General features: G+C 38.5%; 1 protein-coding gene across 2 annotated transcripts in view; it reads left to right on the top strand.

The window, feature by feature from the left end:
* The window catches only part of LOC145996950 (uncharacterized), a 250,359-nt gene extending 235,191 nt beyond the window's left edge, over positions 1–15,168 (top strand). For both annotated transcript variants that reach the window (XM_083133548.1, XM_083133539.1), the window contains 3 exons: positions 8,138–8,351; positions 11,418–11,571; positions 13,867–15,168. In XM_083133548.1, coding sequence (XP_082989674.1) covers positions 8,138–8,351; positions 11,418–11,571; positions 13,867–13,968 — 470 coding nt within the window. In that variant the 3' untranslated portion in view covers positions 13,969–15,168. The remainder of the gene's footprint in view (positions 1–8,137; positions 8,352–11,417; positions 11,572–13,866) is intronic.
* The last annotated feature ends 752 nt before the right edge of the window (positions 15,169–15,920 follow it).

The following is a 15,920-nucleotide window of genomic DNA, read 5'->3' as shown; positions in this document are numbered from 1 at the left end:
GTTATTCGTAAGTTGAGACCAATCCAATCTTGTATTAATTAATAAATGTTTTTAAGGTCGTTTCATAGCTCAGTTGGATTCACGGTTTTCTTAGCACGTATTAAAAAAAAAAGATGAAAAAAAACCTTGGCTGGCGCCTGAATTACTTTTAATTTTGTCTTAACCCTGCCCATGAGGTTCCTCAACTTCAATATGTCATCTACGTACGTTCAGTGGTTGTGCCTTATCACATGCACTATTGCTACGGCAAGATTCCTTTAGAACTACCATTTGAATAATCAATTGGGTTTCACGTGTATTTATTTACATTGACTTAATTTTCACAACAGACAGAAAATAGGTATGTCAGGCGACTTTTCATTGGGTGAGCGCGTGGACTCCTATCGCTATCATAGTTTCTAAACTGGAGTTATTTGAAGGAGCGCCCAGATTGTCACGATACTAAGTCGAAACACGGAAATATCGGGACTTCGACCGGATGTAGATCCTGTCACCGTTCGTGCCAAAGACAAAAGAGAGCTAACCATTTATCCACGTGGAGTTTCTTTCATTACTAACAAATTCCGTTTCGTTCTTAACCTTTGTAGGTTAACTACGACGAAGATGGACTGACTATATACTGATGGAATAGGATACACAAAATCATGGATGTCCGCAGGATTTATTCCAGGGAGGGGCAAGGAAGGTATTTTTTTCCAGGGGGCAAACGAGTCATTTTCCTCCAAAAGTGTGTTGTTCCCTAAAGAAAACATTACTTAAATTTGAATTTATGGTGTTCATGCAATAATTAACACACATTATTGTGGCTAAAATGAAATTATGTGTGTGAAATACATAATTTTTGGTTGACTTTCATTTTCCCTTGGCCCCCTTCCGGACGCCCATGCAAAATACAATATACGGGAGCAGGATCCCTCCCTCGCAAGCATTAACCACGACCCGACCATTAACAATTTGCGGTTGGGGTGCAAAGGAAAAAGAAAACATTGATAAAGATTTTAAACATGTTCGTGCGGATATATGTAAATCAAATAACGCAGTTTTGATTTTCGATTTACTTTTACCACACGAGAATTATTCCCGAGTGAAAATGTTATCTGCGGTGCCACACAACCACCAGCGCAGAAAAGGTTGTTCGAAGTAGTTTTTCTACTCTTAACAATAGGTGAAACAAAGTGTTAATTGTAACAATAAGTGAAGTTGAATTCTTAAGACCGCGCTGGCCCTTTGGTCAACGCCAGAGAACCAGTGTTTTTAAAGTTTCCTCTCCTTTTAAAAAAACCGGTATACCTTTCTTGGTGAAAAGTACCGTATTTGCTGGCGTACAACACACACTTTTTCCCTTTGCAAATAAGTCTCTAAAACAGGGTGCGTCTTATACGCCGATATTCAGTTTTTGATTACCTTCATTTCTGGAAACTTTCGCTGTTGGGGGCAGTAGCGTACGCAGGATTTCATCAAGGGGGGTGTTATTTCGAAAACTTGCTACAAATTCACATTACCATTGTTTTATTATACTTTAATTAATTAATTAATAAATTAATTAATAATTCTTATATAATTAATTAGTTTAATTACTACTAATAATTACTACTAATGCAGCTGCTATTTATGAAAGAAATAGAACAAAATTACATTTCTTTTGTTTCTTTGTTACAAAATAATTGTCTAATCAACGGTTATTTGTATATGATAAGTGAGACATTTTAAGTGTGAAGAAAATCCATAAAACAAGCAAATATATTAAATTTATTGAAATAATCGAAATATGAAACTCATTCAAGGAGTCGCGCTGGTCTAGTCTGACAACTTCGTGGGATATCCAGTTTCGATTCCCGGAATTGGTTGCAATTTATCCAGCCTTGTCTCCGCAACCAGCCTCATAGCAATGGGTACCTGACAGCAACCCTGGGGGATGAAGGCTGCCGGAGCATGGTGCTGATCACATCACCTGCAAAATAGTTCGAGATCGAGAATCTTTGGGGCTCACCACACCACTACGTGTGCCTTCATGGCAGGATGCTATATGCAGGGAGGAATTTACATTACCTTTACCTATGGAACTCGCCCAGGATGATGATGAAGCAAATTCCACTGAGTCTATGTTTTCGTTGAAAAGTAAGTTTATAGACATTCCAACACATTTATCACTTCTAGGTGATTCACAAAGCATTTCTTCAACATTATTTAATGATGTGGATGTAGACTGAGCATCACTTGAGAGTGCACAAGGGGATGTGAAATCAATACCGGGAAGAACGTTTGCAATAAGGTCGGCACACTGCGACGAAGCAAGGAATTTTCACAATTCTCGCGAGAGTCACTGCGCGACTTTTTGCAAAAAAAAAATTTGCAAATTGAACTTTGCGGCCGCTTAGATTGTGTTTGGAATGTGTTTTTCTTCATGCTGCATGGGAATAATAATTCAAATTATTATTATTATTATTATTATTATTATTATTATTATTACTGTCGCAGATCTTTGACTGTGATAAATTAGCCATTTTTAATTTTTTTTCTACAGCATTTTCCATAATATTTCAAAAGTTCAAGGGGGGGTTTAAACCCGGTAACCCCCCCCCCTTGCGTACGCCACTGGTTGGGGTCAAAGCTTCGTGGGATGCTGTGAAAACTAAGACAGTGGTTGTATAATTGAAGAAGTGTGGCATTAGTAAATACACTGAATGGTACAGGGGATAATTTGTTGTATGAGGACTCAGATTCAGATTAGGTTTCAAGTTAATCTTCAATTAGCTCTGGAGGTGAAATTCTAGGTTTTGACGAAGATTAAAATGTATTCTTTCCTAGTTAGATTACGTAAGTTATTTGTCGAAAGTAGAAGTACATACATACATACTACTTCATATTTGAAATACTGTAAAATAATTATAAATTCAGTGATAAAGCTTTTTCCTCAAAGTGTGTACAAAAAAGTGACTTTTCAGTCAGGGTAAGACTGGTGAGGGAGAAAGATCTTTATCTACAACCCCCCAAACATACATATAAATTATACGATATACATATTTATTAAAAGTAAATTACTAAATTAAAAATATATTGTTATTAATTACCAAAAAATAAATAAATTTGTTTTAAATATATCACATATTATAAAGTAGCCTACGTCCTTTACTAACTGGTTAAAAATGTTAATAAATTATGAAATAGTTGAAGTAGTTTTATTATGTGTGGTTTTTATTAAGTTTTTGCTTTATGTTAATAGCCTATAAATCAATTAGATTTCATAGTTATTGTTGTTTTGCATTCTTGTTTTACTTTTATTGTGCGTATTGATGTAGATTTGTTAATGATCTCTTGAGAGAAAAAGCATTGAACACACACAACTACACTAATTTGTGTATGTATTCGATATTATTCTTAGTACAGTATATTTGAAATTAAAAGTAATTGTTTATCTTTTGTTTGTTGTAACAAAAACTCTCCCCCACGAAAACTTTTGGTGGGGGATTTTTTGAGGCCAAGATTGTTGGTGCGGGGAAATCCCCCAGGATTTCGCATCCTGTTTTCAGGGCATATTTGGTAGCGTGGCAAATTACTTTAGTCACAACGTTAACAGGTGTAGCATTACTAATGTACTAATACAAATGGATAACGTAGATGGTCATATATATATAATGACGAGTCATTTTTAAACCATGTTTTGGTATTCTTCAGCTAAATAGCCAAATGATGGAAAAATAATTTATGTCGTGATTTCACCTGCAATGAAAGCAAACGCTGGGTCGATAAAAACGCGGTGACTGTGATATCTGTATATCGTCCGCAAGAGCTCAATTGTCGCACCGTGTAGTGGAATAAATAAATAGGTTGTTTTCGAAAGTGCAAACGGGGCGATGAACGTCATGGATCACTCGTGTAGAAGTTGAATGTGACAAGAGCCTGAAATCTGTTCAGTTTGTATGCGAAATATCGTGAAACGACTCGCGTGCCAGTGCTTGTTTCGGGAGAGCATCGTGTTTGTGTGTGTGGCGGGAGGAGTGGATGACCGCATGTGGGAATGTGTGCGTGTCGGACGTTGAGGCAGGTGCGCTGGTCACGAAGGATACCCCCCCCCCTTCCCTCACTCCCCTTGCCTACGTCCTCGGGTCGGCATGAGAAGTGACTTCCTAGTGCCACAAGAAAGAGAACTTCAAGTCGACTCCAAAAACTCCCAAGACCCAATACTCCAGGGGTGCTATTCCAGCTTCCCACGCTACAGCGAGCGGGAATAGCTTCTGCTGGGGGTGACGTCTTCAAGGATAGACCTCAGCTGCGGGCCGCTGAAAATCATGTAATTAAAATCTGAGGCAATTATAACTCTTCGGAAGCAATGATTACTACACATATTGTCTTTTCAAAGATTTTCTGTCCCGTTTCGAGTTAATCGTAAGTAAAGAAATGGATGACAACAGAATAAATTAGTGATGAATTCACCCCCGTATCTTATGTTCTTTAACACCATTTCTCTACACTTCTACACGCAACAGTGAGAGTAAATGATCCTTACAGGATACAAACATAATAGAACACCCTAAATAAAAGTAGTTGTCAAAGTTTTATAGGCCACTGAGTGTGGGGACGAGAAATTTAGTGCACATGGGCATATTTACATGCAAATAGTTGACTAATTTAGTTCACTATATATATATATATATATATAAACCAGTCTCGATGACAGAGTGGTCATGGTAACGTACTAGGAAGCCAAAGGTCCCACCCAGGTCGAACATTCGTAAAGCACAGATATAGCAATGTGTTTATCTTCCTCAATTTCATGAGTTCATCTTTCATCCTTATCGTGGCGATCAAACAAAGAGGTAGATATCCAATTCGCCTTAAAATAAACGACATACATACGTATATAAATGTGTGTGCCGGCCTCCGCGGCAGAGTGGTTAGTACTTCGCGTTACAACGCCAGAGGTCCCGGGTTCGAATCCTGGCCTTGGCATGGATGTTTGCGAGTGTCATTCATCACTCATCTTCATCTTCGCAATTATCCAAAAGTGGCAGAAAAGCGAAGTAAAATAAATCAAACAATCATTCAAAATGTATGTGTGTGTGTCAACGGACCACCGTTAAGAACGGGAATTCAATCGGCCTCACTTGTGTAGTGATTATCAAATCAAATTGCGAAACAAAGGCATAGGCCCCCGGTGGAGGCATATAGTGGTTCGGATCCCACTTTAAACTGTAGACATAGGCGCAGACTCCATGGGGCTTGGGGGGCTCGACCCCCCTCCCTCCAATGTTAACGATGTGGGGGGCAGAGCACCCCAAAATAATTTTGCTTCTCTTGTAAAGTATTGTGCAACATGAACTTAACTTTAAATACACATTTGAAATGTTCTAGACCATCAACTTTGGGGGGGGCGGGGGGTATGACCAGAGACAGCAAAACACACGACTTATTACTATATGCCAAAGTATATAATTATGAGTATTGTTAACATTTTTACTAAAAAGAGTTTCAAAAGAAGATGTGCATGAACTAGGAGTGGATGGGACGTTCGGGCTACAAACTGCTCTCGCATGACATTTAGAACGAGATCATTAATATATTAGGTAGATCTGTTTTGCGCTCCACAGTAGCAGATATTAAAAGTCGGGAATATTTTGCTATTATGCTTGACGAAACTTGACATATCCATCCGTGAACAATTGAAATTTTGCATTTGAACTGTAAATGAAAATTTAATATTTTTGAGGAAATTTCATGGGTTTTTACGAGATTCCGAACACTGAGGCCAAAACTTAAAAAGGGAGTGAGTGAGTCATTCATTAATTTATTTCAATGATCAGAGCCCCCCCCCCAATAATTCTGACTGTAGGTCCAGTTCCGATTAGCCTTACTATGCGCAAAGTGGACTTAAAACACCAACTCAATCAATCAAAGGATAGGCCATGGTTGTTGTTTATGTATTTTTTACTTGACGTAATTTTTCCACAACTTTTTGTTAATCGCGAAGATGTGTTATGATCAGATTAGATTCATGAAAAGAACACCCATGCTCACGCCGTGACTCGAACCCGGGAACATCAGTGACTAGATCGAAGTTTGAACACTAAACTCGCTTGGCCATTGAGGTGCCGCGAGTCGGTAACGCGTCTGACTACCATGCTAAAGGTTCCGGGTTCGATTCCCGGCCGGTTCAAATTCGGGAACTTTTCTAACGTTGGAAGCGGCCCCGGCGCCCACCCAGCGTCGAATACCATGGGTACCTGGGGGAAACCCTGGGGGGTAAAGGCGGTCAGGGGCGTGATGCTGATCACATCACCCCACTCACGACCGGTTCAAAAAAGTGTGGGGCGTTACCCCCTAACCCCCTATACGCCTTCATGGCGTGGTGCTATGCACAGGGAAGCACTTTACCTTTTTTATTCCTTAATCTGCAAATTAAGGTGTGGGTAATTTTTAATTGAGGTAACGTTTTCTCCACTTTAGATTTATTCCTTTTAAAATTTCTAAATATGTGTGTGTGTATATACATATATTATAAAAATAAAATTTCTAAATATATATATATATATATATACAGGTATTGGACAAAATAATGGAAACACCTGTGGAAGTGGGAACATCATGTATTAATACGGTGTTGGGCCACCTTTAGCATGCAATACAACTTGGATTCGGGACGGAATAGACCGATACAAGTCCTGAATGGTGGTGAATGGAATTTGAAGCCATTCTTCATGCAGCACAGCCTCCAGCTCAGATAGAGACGAAGGAGGTGGAAATCGACGCCGAACCCTGGTTTCCAAAACAGCCCACAGAGGCTCGATGATATTCAGATCTGGGGACTGGGTGGGCCAGGGAAGATGTTGAACCTCATCAGCACGCTCTGGAAACCACTGTTGAACAGTGCCAGCAGTATGAATGGGGACATTATCATCCTGGAAGATGACATTCCGGTTTGGGAATAAGGTTTGCACCATTGGGTGGATCTGGTTACCCAAGAGTTCTCTATACACTGCTTACGAGACCCGACCATGTAATGTGACAAGGGGGCTGCCGAATACCATGATATAATGCCCCAGACCATAATAGAGCCGCCACCATGTTTGACAGTCGGGCGGTGACAGTCCACATCGTATGCTGCCGAGGGTGTTCGCCATACAAACACACGCCCGGTAGTGGGGAAGAGGGTAAAGGTTGACTAGTCTGACCAAATGACATGTTTCCAGTCCTCCAACGTCCCAAGTTTTGTGGTCATTGCACCATGCACATTGCCTTCGAGCACTCGTCTCAGTTATTAGGAGCTTGGCAATAGCAAGACACCCATGGATACCCATTTGATGCAGTTCCCGCCTCACTGTTTTGCATGACATGGGGTGTTTAGGTGCACGTTGGAGGCCATTGTTTTCTTCTGCAACGTCACAATACGACACCGCATAACTTCGCTGTTTTGCTCACAGATGCTCCAGTGAAATGGGCACCAACAATTCGACCTCTTTCAAACTCCGTCAGGTCGGCTATACTGGTCACTCACTACACCTGAACAATGTGCACTACCACACTGCCGCACTCTACTGTCAGTGCACAGTCCATACTACCTGCAACAAACAAGAGAAGGTTGATTTCCGCCGTGCTCAGTGTTACCAGACACATTGAAAATATGTCCCACTTCTGACTCCTGTTTCCATTATTTTGATTTTTTGAAAACAAAGCAAATTATGTATTTATTTATTTTGCAATTACCCTAAAGAAGTAGAAAAGGGACATATTTTTGCTACATATATCTACTTAGATAGATAAATTATGAAAACGCCATTATGATTAACAAACATCTGTGTCTCCCCTCTGCAGGCGCCCTTGGGTATACCTTCACTCCTACAATTTGATTTGATCCCTTCTTAAAAGATGTTTGATGCGGTCGGTATTCATAGGTACTACATTTACGACCTAATCTTACCTTACTAAAATAAATGTGTATATAAATAATGATAAATCTGATGGGACAGTGTAATTGTAATGCAATTGGATACAATGAACTCTATGGTTTGCAACACCCAGTATGTGAATTCCTGATAATAGTAAATGATGTGCAAAAATGTTATAAAAATTATAAAATACCAACTTTATGCAGTGACTAAACTATTTATAACAGGTGGAAACTATATTTTTTATGTTGCAGACCTGCTGTATCCAACTATGATCCCAGAGCCAGACTACTGCGACCACTCAAGGCAGCAGGAAAAGAACAGGCGAAACACATCATCAGCCGGCACAGGACCTGGTCCAGTATTCAACCCTGACGGATTGATTCTCCCGAGGAAACCACAAAACCCCTGCATGGATTCCGTAGACAGACAGAACCTCCACAGGGAGCTCCTCTTCAATCAAAAAATGTGAGTTTCTCCTTAGCATTGCATCTACGTATATGTGGAACAATCTCTACAATTGGCAGACAGTTTGTGGATTTTCTTGTATCAACATTTACATCCTCTAGCATGTGAAATATGTATGTATCATTAGTTGGAAAAGAATTACAGCTGTTTACAGCATACTTACATAATATAAACACATGCAGTAGCTACCATGTTGAATTATTGTTGTATTCTCTCTTCATGTGCAGCTGCAAAATGTCTTACCAATGTTGTTGCTGTGACTGAGCAGTTAGCAGGCCTATATTTATATATGAAGAGACCCAGGGCTAACAAATTTGAGAACCCTACTTCTCCTACATACAGTTTCAGTTATAACTCTTAGACCAAGGTATGTCAATGGTTACCATACAGGGTAGCACATATTGTATCTAACAATATCAGCTAGTAACTCTTGTCGGAATGCAGCTGCGCCATCACAGAAGTCTCCAGTGTTTATGCAGCTGCAAGTCTCGCAATGTTCACATGTGCAGACACAAATCGTAGCAGTGGATGTTTCATCCGAACAGGTTCTATTCAGGAGACGCAGCAGGCACTGCGATGACTGTCCAATGAGGGTTGCCATAAACCTGTGCTGGAGCATCACAACACAATACAATGGGTCAGACAATAGAAAGCCAATGGCAGCATGCAGAAACGGAAGTCTCCAGGTCGGAGGCATATTCTCTGGCATCCTGATGCTTCTCCTGAATAGAATATGTTCGGATGAACGCCTCCACTGCCACGATTCATGCTTCTCCTGAATAGAATATGTTCGGATGAACGCCTCCACTGCCACGATTCATGTCTGAACCAGCCAACGTTCCATGGCAGACTGATTGCGAGACTTGCATCTGCCTAAGCATAGAAGACATGTGCACATGCGCACCTGCGTTCCAACAGGGTTGCCAGCTGATATTGGTAAATACAATATGCACCACCCTGTATTTTAAAAAAAATCCCATTAGTTTAGTTAGCACATTAAAAAAATCCAATGCAATTTTCACCAGTGGCAGCCTACAGCTGTAGTTCCCCCTAAATGTGGGCCTGGGAGTTAGAGGAGAGGGATTAACATATTTTATCTGGAACTTGTGTAGCCCCTTATTCTCTCCTGATACTCGAGAGACTGGATGTTGGTCAGGCCAGTAGTGGAAACACTTGGGAGGGGTGAATTTGTCAGGTACCTCACCTCACCAAGAACCAATTCTAACTTATGCTTGCACGGTTTTGTATAAACAATACATCATACTACAAACAGGAACCAAGCTGACTTCCATGTTCTAAAGATTACAATATTGTTTTGCAAAAATAGGGGTCCAGGGCTGGAATAGGTGGTTATTATTGTATGTTATCATAATTCCACTCATTACCACAGTAAACTGGTCGACCAGATATGAGGAATAAAGCAATTAAACAAAAAAAATAATAAAATAAAACAAAAAAAATATTTCAAGGAGTCTCAGGTTTGACCCCCTTCCCCCCTTTTGAGGTGCATGGCACAGTGGTTCGGATCCAAATGTAAACTGTAGATCCAATTCCCATTAGATTATCTTGAGCATAAAGTGGACTTAAATCAAACTTTAATAGACCTGGTTATAAAAAAAAAAGTTTAATCTTCAAAAATATTAAGCATAGTAATTTATTTCAAAAAGTCCTCCTCTGTGGCCGTGTGGTCTAAGGTGCTGTGCTTTGGACTCAGACTGCAGGACCTCAAGTCCACCTGAGTCGAGTCTCTGAGTTTTTGGTTTCTGTATAGGACTGGTGGCAACCCACCATCGTGAGGTAATTGGGGAGCTAAGAGTGAATAGCGTAACCTGGTCGCAAAACTCTCCTATAACGGCTGAGAATTCGACGTGCTGACCACACATCATCTTATTACCGGTTGAAGATCTCCACACCTCTAGGTAGGATTGTGGCAGGGAGACTGGCAGTCAAGAGATATGCCAGGGCCCTTCCAGGGATGTAGATAAATTATTAAAAAAGCCTGGTAGTTGGGAGAGGTGATCACATCCATCATCCTCCTGTGGATTTGCACTTGGGTCAGGCCTTTTTTTTCCCTCAGCATTCCCCATCCTCTGCTGTCCTCCAATGCACTCTTCTCTTCAGTACGTCTCTTACCTCTTACCTCATCTGTTGTCTGCAGTCTTGAGGTTGGAGAAGGCATATTCTCAGGAAGCAAAGTAGTTGCACATAAAAATGATGGTACGCACCTGTTTAACAGTTGACCCAACCACCTGAAACCTTGACCCCAGTTCTGTTAAAATACCTCTAGTTTTGATACACAAACAGATTTCAAAATACTGGAAAATTATATGAGTTTTTAGACTTCATAACCAGAACAGTTCAGGATAATTTCAAGATTTAAAAAAAAATCAAAGCTGGTTATTTTTATTGTTAATAACAAAAAAAGTTCAAATAATATTCAAACAGAATAACCAAAGTAAAAATTGCATTACATAAAAAATAAAATGAATGAAAAATACAGGAGCCAGGTTATGTTTTCAGTTTCACCATTTAAACCAGATTAAAGTTTTCAAACTTCCAAAAGTTACTATTTTATGTGTGAGGTCAAACAACAATAACTTTATGATTAAAATTTCCCCAGAGTTTAAAGATTGTTCTTAGTGTAAATGTTAATAACAAAATAGAATAAGTATGCATTTCATTGCATTAACTGCATGAAATGTAAAAGTGTAATGAAAAACATTTCTTCTGGATATTCACTCATCTGGTGGATTGAGTTGAAGTCTCTCTAAGGATATAATTATGACAATAATAATATTAATAATAAAAAAAAATGCTTACAGTATTTTTATTCATAATAGTTATTATTTTATAGTAATGATCATAATAATAGTAATACTATTATTTGTATCAAAAATACAAAAATTTCTGTCTATGCTCATGTTCAGGATGTTTTGGTGTGGATTTCTTTAGTTGTTTTATATAGTTAGTAAGTAATAAGCCGTATGTTACAAATATCTAAACAGCTCATGTAATCCATACAAATTTCTAGATGTTCTATACAGATAATATTCCTTTTTTTCCCAGAGGGAAGAATGTCTTGAACCAAAAGAGCGAACTCCAAAAGGCCTTGGAGAAACACAAAGACCAGAAGGCGAAAAAGGAACTCGAGGAACAAAAGCTTACCAACAAAAGTGCCTTTGAAAAAGTCATTGAAGAGAGGGCGAAGAGGCTGGAAACGGTGAGTCATCTTCGCTGAATTTCTGATGCTGTGGGTACTTGACGCTTTCATCAAGGGATATGTTGGCAATTTTAAATTATGATTGCAACTATTAATGAGATTTAATGTCCCACAGAGCAAAATATGTAGCAGGTGTTATTTTCCACTGTTTATATTTCACAAATAGCTTCACTTAAACTCTTGTCATTATTTCACAAGTTAATGACATTGGAATGAATAGGCAAGTTGAGTGCTGCAGGGAGACCATTTTGCTAGAGCACCAAATTGTTTGCATGGACGATACTAGATAGCGTACAGAATTAAGAGCTACTTCAAAGTGAATAATGCTCGAACAGGCAAAACGAGTGGTATACACTCAAAGCCCAGTTGTACATGTGTAACCGTAATTTGTCTGTGGTAATATGGATCGTAATGTGAAAGTTGCAGTGAAATTGAAACTCATAATATATTAAAATGTAGTTTACTCTATCTTGCCAGTGATACATAAAAATGAAATAGATGATTGTGGGCTGAAACTGCCAGGATGGATATTTTACACGTGTGTCTGTATGATTGTCACATTAAAATATTCCATTGTATATGCTCAAGGGTGGGAGACTCGAACAAATAGAAAGAAGCGAAAGGGCTCTCCATGCAGTAATAGTCAGGTTTAAAGTGTGTAGTTTGTAGAGGCTACTATTTGTTTTCATTTGTTTCAGAGTGCCGAAAGGAGTGTTGCAATCTGTTGTGTGTGAACTGGTGATGGACTGCTTACACCTAGGGCAGTACAATATTTCGATATAGTCGATATTTTAAAAATATGAAGTGTCAATATCGTAAAAATATCTATGTCGATATATCGATAATATCGACGTTGATATCGGTGTTAAATTCATGTTGGTCTGTGTATGAATTCTGTTGCGCTTGATGGTACTTGGCAACAGCAAACAGTACAGAATTCTAATTCACCGCTGCTGGGTTTCTCCATCACCCCACAATCCTGTAGGTCCGAACTTCTCAATATTCACATTCACCAGTGAGTAGAAGTAAGATCGAAATTATAGGCTTTATATCGATAAATTGATTTAGCACATCCCTACTTACACTCTTACCTAATCACACTGGTCCCAGTTGGACCTTTTTTTTTCCTGAAGTCTATTGCTGTTGGCCAGAAGTCAAGTGTGCACACTTCATTAGCATGTTGTGCTATACTTGTACCTGTGATGTTTCTTCAGTTGGATGTATGCAATTATGTATATTATCTAGTAAACTCTGTTGCATTGCATGCTCCTAGTAGCAGAGTGAGGAACCAGCTGTGTGTAGGACACGAGCCACTGGCGACATCTACAGCAGCTTGGAGATAAATGCTAACACCAAATCTTGCCTGCCTAATCTACTCACATATGCATCTAATAGCACAAACGATTTTACCGGCATAACCAATTCACATTTTTGCGTACGGGAATATGGTAGGCAGGCCAGGTTTGGTGCTGTTAGTATTTATCTCCAAGCTGCTTATCGTACCAGAATTTGACAATCTTTACTTGAGGCGGAACTTTCTGATTCGTAGTTCTGAAATGGAAATATGGACTGTGTGTCGTGTGTTTCCTCTTTTTTTATACGAAAGTATTTCCTTTAGCATTTATGCTAGCAAGAATGTTATGTAAATGCTTCCAAAAATCTCATGCTTCCATGTAAAGTACTATCTGCTATTTCATGTAACTTTTCGGTTGGCTTTTGCGATTACAATGTATAACATATACAGCATGAAAGGCACGTCGAGTTCCACCATCCATGCTGAGTGCACATTTGTTTACAAATGAAACCAACTAAAATACTCTTCCATACCTTTACTGTAAACACTATAAATTATTTGAATAGTTATTGGCTTTCAAAAATTTGAAGTGATACATTGTTTACATCTCACTTGGCCGCCATTACATCTGTACTCGTGGCCTAGAGGTCACTTCTGATCGGTTATGCTATGAAAACTGCTACGGAAATAGGACAAATTCTATCCTTGAGAAATGCCATGGCATCTGAAAAGCCATAAGATTTCTCACTTTACATGGTAGCATTTTGGTCATGTCACAAATGTTAAGGAAAATGCTTTAGTCTAAAGCAGGCCTTAGACTCATGTCAACTTGTTTATTGGTCACGTAGTCACCTGGGCCTAGAAATGAAACTTCATGGCATGTATTTAGAATCGCATTTGAATAATACTTTTGGAGTTGGTCAGTTTTAGTTTTAAGTTACTAATTTCAAATAACCCTGTATATAATCTGGACAATTTACAAAGTGTAACTTCTTTTGCAGCTGGAAAAACAGGGAGAAGATGAAGAGAAGCCAGCCGACATGGGTGAGCCAGAGTTTCTGAAAGTGCACGCCAAACTCCGCGCAAGGATGGACTCAAAGTGACCAAAGTGCCACCGGTGTTTGTGATCAGCAGTCGGATTGCACTGTCACTTGACGGGATTCATTTTATAACTTTTCCTCCATGTACAGTATGTTGAGCATGCATTTGAAGTACAAGAAGTTCTGCAGCCCCAAAGTACTGTTCAGTGTGAGTGCGCGTGCGTGTGTGGAGGGCGTGCAGAACCAGCCTCTGCGTTAGAAGTGGGCCAATCACAGTCAGGTAGAAAAAAATACTAAGCAGAGTCTGTGCCTTTTCTTTTACAAGAAATAACGTGTCACCACTTCCGTAGCAGTTCCTTGCTGTAGTTTGCATCGCAATAATGCATTTTTTTTGTCATCTTTTATAGAAAGAACAATATGACAATAGCTAGTTAAGAATCGTAATGTGTTCCTTATGGTAAATACGTTGGAGGATATAGATCTGAAAAATACACATTTTGTAGAATTGAAAGCTGCAGCTAGTCAGGAAAAAGTCGGTGATTTTTTTTTTTACATTCAGAGAGGCACATCTCTTCTTGATCCCACTTTATTCATACTGTATGAACAATTCATGTTATACATGTTGCATTCAACAGTGGCAGAAATGACAGAATACATGTTCACAACATATTAACTGAAGTGGTATTAAGCGTTGTGGACGTAATATGATTCTGCTTATTTTTTTAATATTCCTTATTTTCCTGTGTACAAAACACCCTGCTTATACATTTTTTTGTCATGTAGGTTATCTTTCATTGTATGTATTTTAGAACTGTTTTAGTGACACTTTTACAGGAAGCAATACTTCGTCATTTACTTTCTTAAACAAAGAAATAATTAATTTTAAAGGAAAAAAAAAAGAAAAAAATATTTAGTTCAAGTTCAGATGATGTGAATGTTTGTATGGAGTAGAAAGATATCCATCCAGAAGGAATAAGCTTGTGGTTATTCACGTGTCAGGTAAATAAATAGAAACACATTATTTTATATGTGGAAACTACCACTGTTGGTTTTCTTTTTAAAATTTTAAACTATCTTTCTAAAATGTTTTAAGAGCAGAAAGTAAATAGGATTATATAATATATATATATATATTACAGAAATAATACTGCTATGTTATAAATAGTGTTCACTGAAGTGTCGTTTCCATATATGTATATTTTGTGTATGTATTGTATCATGTACTACAAAGGAGTCTGTTCTAAATAAAACAAAAAATTGTTACCAGACAATCCATACTCACCTTTCACCCTTCTCAGTTCCACTAAAAACTAAGAATGGATAATGAATAAGAACTAATAAATTTTGCATTTGTAGACCTTGATGCAATTATCAATATCTCTGGAATAGTAACACCTTGAGTCCAGGAATAAATGCAAAATAATACACGGTTAGCTTAAGTTGTTTTTATTTTATTTTTCATGCAAAGTGGTTAATTCTGATGTTAAATTGTGTGAATTTTTGTGTGGCTTGCTTTTGCTGTCTTCTAGATATCAAAACGCCGGCTGTATCTCCACTTTTTGTCACAGGTGAGTTGTTGATGTTATTGTGTTTCTTATATGTTAATGTGTCACATTCTGAAGCAACATATCTGGCTGTCAAGTGGTGTGATTTATCAACAAAAACAAAATGTTTGCCCAAATCTTGCAGTGTATTAAAAAGCCTCATATGTCAAATTTAATTAGCTCTACCTGCAAAGTCAGTGCGGATGGACATACAACCAAATAGTATTCAGCTGGCAAAAGTGACAAGAATAGGTTTACGTTGCCATGAAACTATTGCAAAAATCTGGACAAAAGCAAACTATATGAAGATTCAAATGAATGCTCTAGAACAGTGGTTCCCAAAGTGTGTGCCATGGTTGGTTTACAATGAAATCACTTTTGAATTGGACCATCTCATCAATCCAAAGATGTACTTGTTTAGTAATGTTTCTGAATTTGAAATATGTATTTATTAACTTAACGCAAGGAACC

This window comes from Lepisma saccharinum, chromosome 1, assembly GCF_977018435.1.
Source record: "Lepisma saccharinum chromosome 1, izLepSacc3.1, whole genome shotgun sequence".
Taxonomy (NCBI): domain Eukaryota; kingdom Metazoa; phylum Arthropoda; class Insecta; order Zygentoma; family Lepismatidae; genus Lepisma; species Lepisma saccharinum.
Note: the sequence above shows the minus strand (reverse complement) of the source record. Positions and strands in the feature narration are given on the sequence as shown.